At 38.2% G+C, this 7,281-nt stretch overlaps 1 protein-coding gene across 1 annotated transcript; it reads right to left on the minus strand.

Annotated features, from left to right (window-relative positions):
- Positions 1–311: 311 nt before the first annotated feature.
- LOC135628151 (syntaxin-22-like) lies at positions 312–7,203 on the minus strand. The gene is made up of 8 exons (XM_065134631.1): positions 7,054–7,203; positions 6,663–6,871; positions 4,954–5,047; positions 3,573–3,712; positions 2,943–3,023; positions 998–1,155; positions 818–918; positions 312–739 (listed from the first exon to the last, which is right to left on the minus strand). The coding sequence occupies exons 2-8, from the start codon at positions 6,848–6,850 to the stop codon at positions 674–676; spliced, it is 828 nt and encodes a 275-aa protein (XP_064990703.1). The 5' UTR covers positions 6,851–6,871; positions 7,054–7,203; the 3' UTR covers positions 312–673.
- Between the last annotated feature and the right edge of the window lie 78 nt (positions 7,204–7,281).

A 7,281-nucleotide genomic window follows, 5' to 3' on the forward strand; every position in this document is an offset into this window, starting at 1 on the left:
AGCATACTAATTTTTTGTTTTTTTTCTTATTATCGCCATATAGTTCAATCTTGAAGAAAAATCATAAAATATTATTTTATACAAAACTCAATGAATTAAAAAAATGTAAGTGAAAAATTGATTATCGAGCTCAAATCTTATAATAAACTATCAAAATATTTATTAACCAATCTAATTGACACCTTCGAAATATATTGAATAAGATTTTAAACATTCAATATTAGTAAATAGATTTGATACATCATCACTACACCACGAAAAAATATTATTACCATTGATCTTAACTGATCTTGAGATAATGAAACATTAAATAACAAAAATAATCACATCCACACACTACTATATTATTGCATTGAAACACTTTATACAGCTGAGAATCCCAATGAAAACCAAGATAATTGGATTATTGGCAACATCAAAGATTGCACAAATGGCACCGGTGGGACAAAACCAAGCACGTTGACACCACCAAACCAGATGTCAACGAGTAGGAAGCAGTAACAACCGAAGTTTCAAACCTTTACATACTCTTAGGAAACAAACGTATTACAACCTCGGCCAAGGCTTCTGCACACCATAGTTCATGATAGGATGACCTCAGAAACACAGCTAATCTGTAAAGAAACTGAATTGGACAAACTGACCAGATTGAAGTATGTTACGGCCTCAATGATTATGATAAAAGAACTATGACCACAATGAGTAGGATAATCCCAAGAATCACCATAATCAGGCACATCTGCACGTAAACCAAGCAACCAGATCACAAAAAGCTGTAGCAAATAACACGAAGTAGAAGGCAGGAACTTGATTTTACCAAGGATGAGTTTGACTTTTGCGTTTTCGCCGCCTTTTTAACTTGGCTTTTTCCTTGTTGGGTTGCTGCATGAGAGTTGTCAATGTGGGAGTTGATGTCATCTATAACCAAAACCATAAGAGTTAGTTGAAGCACAAGAGCTATAAGACGATCGTCAAATGTAAAATAAAAGTCTCTTACCGATGACAACTCCTTGATCATGAACCAGCAAGGCAAGGTCCTTAAAGATTTCATTCACCTGACCAATCTGCTGCTGAATCTCCTGAATGCCCTGTTCTCTCTCCTCGATAATAGCCTCATTGAAAACAATCTCATTATCCAACAACAGAACCTCCTGCCTGTATGATCAAAAAGATGGAAAATGCAAAAATCACTGAATGAGCAACAGTATGTGAGCTGTAAGCTGAGCAACAGGATTTGAGCATATACAACAGAGAAAACCAATTGGTATGTAGTAGCCAATTTATGGTGTCATGATCCAGATAACCTACTAATCAAATAATTTGGATGGTGCAGGCCATGACCCTAGCTACATGGTCCAAAAAGTTCAAATCCAAATTAAAAGCAATGAGCCATACTCTTATGTCCCTTCCCCAAGGATGGAATTTAGCTTAGGATCCTCTCATATAGTTTCAATGTTGGACTACCCTAAGTTACACCATCTTGGCACATTTTAACGCTTCAGCAGAAAAATAAATTGCAATAACAATGATTTCCATAACTCATATGATCTTAGCCAAGAACTTGTGATTATGTACTTCCTGGATATGCCAATGCACACTTTATATGTTAGGTTATATTGATTGTGACAGTTAGTCTCAAATTGGAGTTGGATTGCATTCAGTTGACAAAAAGAAAGCAATGGTGGCCCAAAAATATTGTATCTTGAGACCAGTGATTTCAATAGGCGCTCGGGCGCTCGTCTAGGCGCTCGGGTGAGGCGAGGCGAGGCCCGAGCGCCTCGCTTCATGTCCAAGCGCCTCGCTTCAACGAGGCGCCGCCGAGGCGCTCGCCCGAGCCCAGGCGCCGGGCGCTTCGGGCGAGCGCCCGGGCTAAACCAGGCGACCGAACCAGTGTTTTAGTTCGGTCTCCGATACTTTAGTTGGTTCAATCGAACCAACTAAATCACCGATAGGCTCCCTCTCACGATTTCCCCAACCCTAACACTCGCGATGTTGCCGTCAAGATTTCTTCTCCGTTGTCGCTGCTCTCTGCTACCGCTGCCATTGTCGCTACTCGCCACTGCCACAATCGTCACTCATCGCTGTTGTCGTCGCTCGCCGCTCGCAGCTCCCGCTCCCACTCCCACTCCCACTCCCGCTATCGCTCGCCGCTCCCGCTCCCGCTACCGCTACCGCTGTCGTTCCCTTAACAGCCTCGGTCTTCTCACACTCTTCTCACTATACTGTTAATAGTATATTAATAGTATACTGCTAACTGTATACTAATAATAGTATTTTTATTTGTTAGATTAATAATATATTATTTTATTTTTTATACTATTAATTTTTATTTATTTAAAATTATTGTTAGGTTTCAGAATAAATGGCAAGTGTACAGAGCAACTCAATAGATTTGATGTAAAATTTTATTGTTTAGATTTTTGAGACTTTTTATTAATATGACATTGTGATTTTATACTTGATTTTCTTAATTTAATAGCATATTTTTTATTTAAATAATTATATTAATTATATTATATATTTTTATATTTTAGTGCCTCGCTTCGCTCGGGCGAGCGCCTAGTGCCTCGGGCGTTTTTGGACCTTGGCGTCTTTTGGCGCATAACGCTTTTTAAATCACTGCTTGAGACGTGAGGTATGTTTAATAAGAGACAACCACAACATAATTCTGAGATCCAGTTGGGGGAACCTATAGTGTAGCGTTAACTTAGTAGACAAGCACATGACAGAAGCAACTAATAAGGTTGTGTACAAGTTAGACAACAAGGTGAACTTAAAATGTTAAGCTCTTGCACATGTCAACTGTAGTTTCACAATAATAACAAATATCAAAATAGAACAGAGATTTGAAAATACCATGCAAAGAGCATAGAGATACTTGCACGCCATATAATATGACACTAAAAGAGAATAAAAAGCAAAGACAGGAGCCACTAACGCACCTTCTAGACTCTGCAAGCACAGCGCGTTGTTCGAGTGTCCTATTACTATTAGAGTTATCATCAGCTTCAGTTGCAGCATAACTACACAAACATAACCAAGCCACGATATAAGGAACCATTTGATGGAAATAACACAAGGTTTACATGAAACAGCCCACAGGAGTATAAATAAGAATAGTACAGTCGATGATTAATCATGCTCATTACCACTGTTAAATCTACCAGTTTGAATACACCCTCCCCTACCCCTTCTTTCTTGTTTTTTCTTCTTTTTTCATCTATATTAACATGATTAGCAGTAGCTATCCATATTAATCCTCAGGAAGCATTCAGCTCTAAGGTTCAATATAAACATAGAGACAGGGTGAAGTAGACTAGCAATATGCTTCAGAAGAGATAAAATATGAAATTGGAACTATAACTAAAAAAACACACCTTTCAAGACCCCATACCAGGTAAAAAAGATGCAGATATCTAAAAACCACAAGTCATTCTGGCTACAAAGCAAGTTGTGCAAATATTTCATGGAAAAATAGAAATATATTGACACTTGCCTATGTTGATGAGAGCCAGAAAACATGCAACAGCTCAGACCCAAATCCAAATGGAAGCAATAAATATATCAGGTACCTTGAGGAAACAACTGCTTGGGGAACCAATGGGGCGAATGCAGTTTCTCTCTCAGCTGCAAGCCTCTGAAGTTTCTGAAACTCACTCAAAATATTTTGGAAATCTCTTGCAAGTTTCGCATCAGCTATCTTTTTGTTTGCCTATAATTCAATTCAGTGGTTAAGCAGAAGGAAAAAAAAAGAAAATAATGCTTATTTTCCACACAACAAAGAGAGACAGGTTGATGGATCTGTTAATGTTGAAAAAGATGGAGCCACAAATTTGTCAATTCACAGAAATGTCTCCTTTCTATATTTAGAAGGATGGGTACAATGACCTTCCTCAGACCCCATATTGGTGGCAGCCTCGTGCACTAGCTCCGAACAAGGAACTGCTATGAACGCACTAACATGAACATGTGCTTACTCTCATTTTCCAACAATATAGTAATACCTAAAGGTCATAACTCGAAGTTGACAATTTATGGAAGATTTGTTAAATGGCTGCCCACTTGATACCAACCTTCTCCAAGCATAGTGCATGATAGCAAAGAGAGGCTAAGACAAAAACGTGTTTTCACTAGAAGGTTCAGGTTAGTTGCAGGTGAAAAGTTCAATCTTCTTGATTCCAATTTAAGCTCAAACAACTATCCAAAATTTGTCTCAAAATAAGAAGAGTCTAGAAGATGTAGGACATGGGAAAGGTGACACTATCAAATGGTGTTTATCTCAATGGCTAGACAAGTCAAGAACCAAAAATAAAATCCCCAGTCAACTCATGCTTCCTTTCTTTACTATGTAAAACCTTGACAATGTACTACACATCCATAATTGATGAGCATAAATACTTAAAAATGGGAGAGAACATATATTACTCCTCTTTCGTACTAGAAACTCACCATATGATACTTTGACAAACAAAAGATGATACCGGAATTATTTATAAAATGGCTTTAAAAGCTTCATTCAACGTTGAAAATATATGAACATGACAGTTGGATTTTAATGATCATAGTGTCTGAAGTGGCGAGGAGATAAAAAGGGAGATGCAACAGTGTACAGAGAAAAAGAAAGTAATTTCTAGCAGATGCCACATATGATGCTTACTTTCATTACAAGAATTTGTATTTAAAAGATAGATAACTGTGTTTGAAGACTACTGAATCTAAATATGCCCACTTCTAATAAGATCATTATACGTTGTACTTATTAATGGAAAATGTTCAAATAACACTTTTGATGAAAAATAGAAAAGAATACAATTCAGTGTACATAAACTGATGACAGCTATGAATATGATATTATTCATATTGGTAAATGAGAAATTCTAGGTAACACTAACGCCCATGTGATCTCAGCAAATGAAACAAGCTAGAGAATACAAGCAAGAAACAAATACTTACACTAACTTCCACACGCTGATCTGTTTCACTAGCTTGTTTAAGTTTGGCAGAGGTATCTTTAACCAATTGCCCAATTTGTAGCCTTGAGTTGTGTCTGCCAGTAAAACATTAGACTAAGAAAAAATTTACATAAAATCATATCTTGGGAGAAAAATTCTAAAGAGAAAACACCAAAATGTGCAGTTAGTGATGCCAATAACTGCTGCCAAATGTGAAGTTGATTTAGCAGTAAATTTTAAATTTCAAACTTGTGAAGCTTGAGAGGTGTAAGACTATAGTAGCAAATGACCCCCACAACCAGATGGGTTCTGCATATTTGCTCAGGAAGCACCAGGCCGTAGAAAAATTAGATCTTTTGCTTCATACCTAGGAACCTGGGAAAATAACATTACTTTAACAAGACTACCTCTCTTTAAATTAAATGCAAGAACTGTATTTCTCGTAACAACTTGAATAAGTTATGATTTAATGATACTAAGACAAATTAAGCAACCAAAACAAGCTTTTTACATTAGTGATACATTGGTTCCTCGAAGAGGGGTGCACACACAGATTCACAAATGTGGAAGAAGAATAGCATCTGCTCATCACCATTGATGAAGCACTAGAATGAATGACTCTTATTTACAGCTTAAAGTGGCCTGGAATATAATATATTATTGGAGATGAAGCTCCTCCAACTGTTAAAAAAGAAGTAATAGAGAGAAGCAATAGAGAGTACAATCATCCCTTGTATTTGCAATTGAATTGGAAAAAGTGAAACAGGTTCTTCCTTTAGTACATAGCTGCAAAAAGGACTATAGGCTAGACTGGCTATTCTGAGACATGGTCTAGTTCTCTAGATTCAGAAACTTGTAAGAGCCCCAAAAGGGGCAGGTACCTAATCGCTTAACCACACAGCTTCAGAGAGAGACTAAACTGATAGCTACAAACATTCTTGCATCAAACAAGCATGAAAGAGAACAAGATCCATGGAAAAGGATCCTCAAGAGTCTCAGACTAAGAACAATAATGAGAATGAGCTACACCAAAAATATAGCAAATTACCAAAGATGAAACTCATTTTTTACCAAACCTTACTGTGAGACTCCAACTAAAATGGAATCATCCAGTTCGTCAGGCTTAAAAAAGTAGTAAACATAAGTATGAGGTGTAGTAGATTATAAGCCCATAGATATCAGGTGAAGTACCCATATTTCTAAAAAAACTACAACAGAAACTATGGGGCAACATGAAGTTTCAACAGAAAATTTGCTTAAGGCTACACCGAAGTGCCCATATCTCCTCCAAGACTGTTATTATTACGTAACATCAAAAAGGACAACAATTATTGCAGGAACAAAAGCTTTTCTCTTTACTATGAAGTTCCATCAAGCTGGAATAAGCGAGCACAGCTCACAGACGAGAAGGATAGAGCAAGATTTGACAAAATTTTTATGCCAACAACTAGGTATCAATCCAAAAAAATCAATGCCAACTTCTTTGTCAAATCCCAAAAAGGGGAAGTCGATAGTCAAGAGAAGTGGAGAGCAATAGTAATAATAGTTAAAAGCATAGCGGTAGTCTAATACGCTATTTTCGAGACATATTCATCTCAACGGCATAACCACAAAATACAATTGTCAAGCAGACAAAGATCCTATCTTTTCGACAACCAAATCGAAAACCGAGTGGAAAAAAGGAGATGACATATCGGAATGAGCTCTCACAGCTTCTCGCGGAGCTCCGGGGTGTCCTTGGGAGTGCCGATCGTGTTCACGAGGCGCTCGAAGTTGCGGACGGCGGTAGTGATCTGGAACAGCCCGGCCACGATGGCCTGTGTCGGATCCTGCCGCCCGTTCGACGGATCCCTCCGTGCGGTGAGCGGCCGCCCCGACTCCAAATCCTGGAAGCTCATCCTCTCCCACACGGTTCCGAGCTGAGAGATAGAGACAGAGTCAAACACCGAACTCTAACCCTAGAAATCCGGGATCGGTCCCGTCAATCGAAGACGATGGTGATTTTGGTTTGATCGAAAGAAATTGAGCAGGAAAACGGAATGAAAGATCGGAACTTTCGTTTGAAACGGATTAAAAGGGTCGAAGCGAGAGGAGAGATTACCAAGAACGGACGTTGGGAGAGACGAAGCCGGCAATTGCGATCCGAATTGGGAGTCAACGAAGACGAAATCACGAACGGTGGACCGGGTCGCGTTGCCGCGACTCGTCAACAATTAAAGGACCTTTTACATATTTATCTTTTGTTTCTTAATATCATATTTGGCCCCTCAAATAAGATTACCAAGAAAAGGAGCTTTCATATATATATATATATATATATATATATATA

Source organism: Musa acuminata, chromosome BXJ3-1 (assembly GCF_036884655.1).
Source record: "Musa acuminata AAA Group cultivar baxijiao chromosome BXJ3-1, Cavendish_Baxijiao_AAA, whole genome shotgun sequence".
Classification (NCBI taxonomy): Eukaryota; Viridiplantae; Streptophyta; class Magnoliopsida; order Zingiberales; family Musaceae; genus Musa; species Musa acuminata.

Bases quoted from the DNA above. Each gene is read 5' to 3' on its own strand.
- LOC135628151 (XM_065134631.1), bottom strand. From the start codon at position 6,850: ATGAGCTTCCAGGATTTGGAGTCGGGGCGGCCGCTCACCGCACGGAGG. The intron at 3,024-3,572 runs GTACCTGATATA...ATGTTTGTGTAG, and splicing joins CAAGCAGTTGTTTCCTCAAG to TTATGCTGCAACTGAAGCTG. The intron at 740-817 runs GTAAAATCAAGT...GTTTACGTGCAG, and splicing joins AAAAGTCAAACTCATCCTTG to ATGTGCCTGATTATGGTGAT.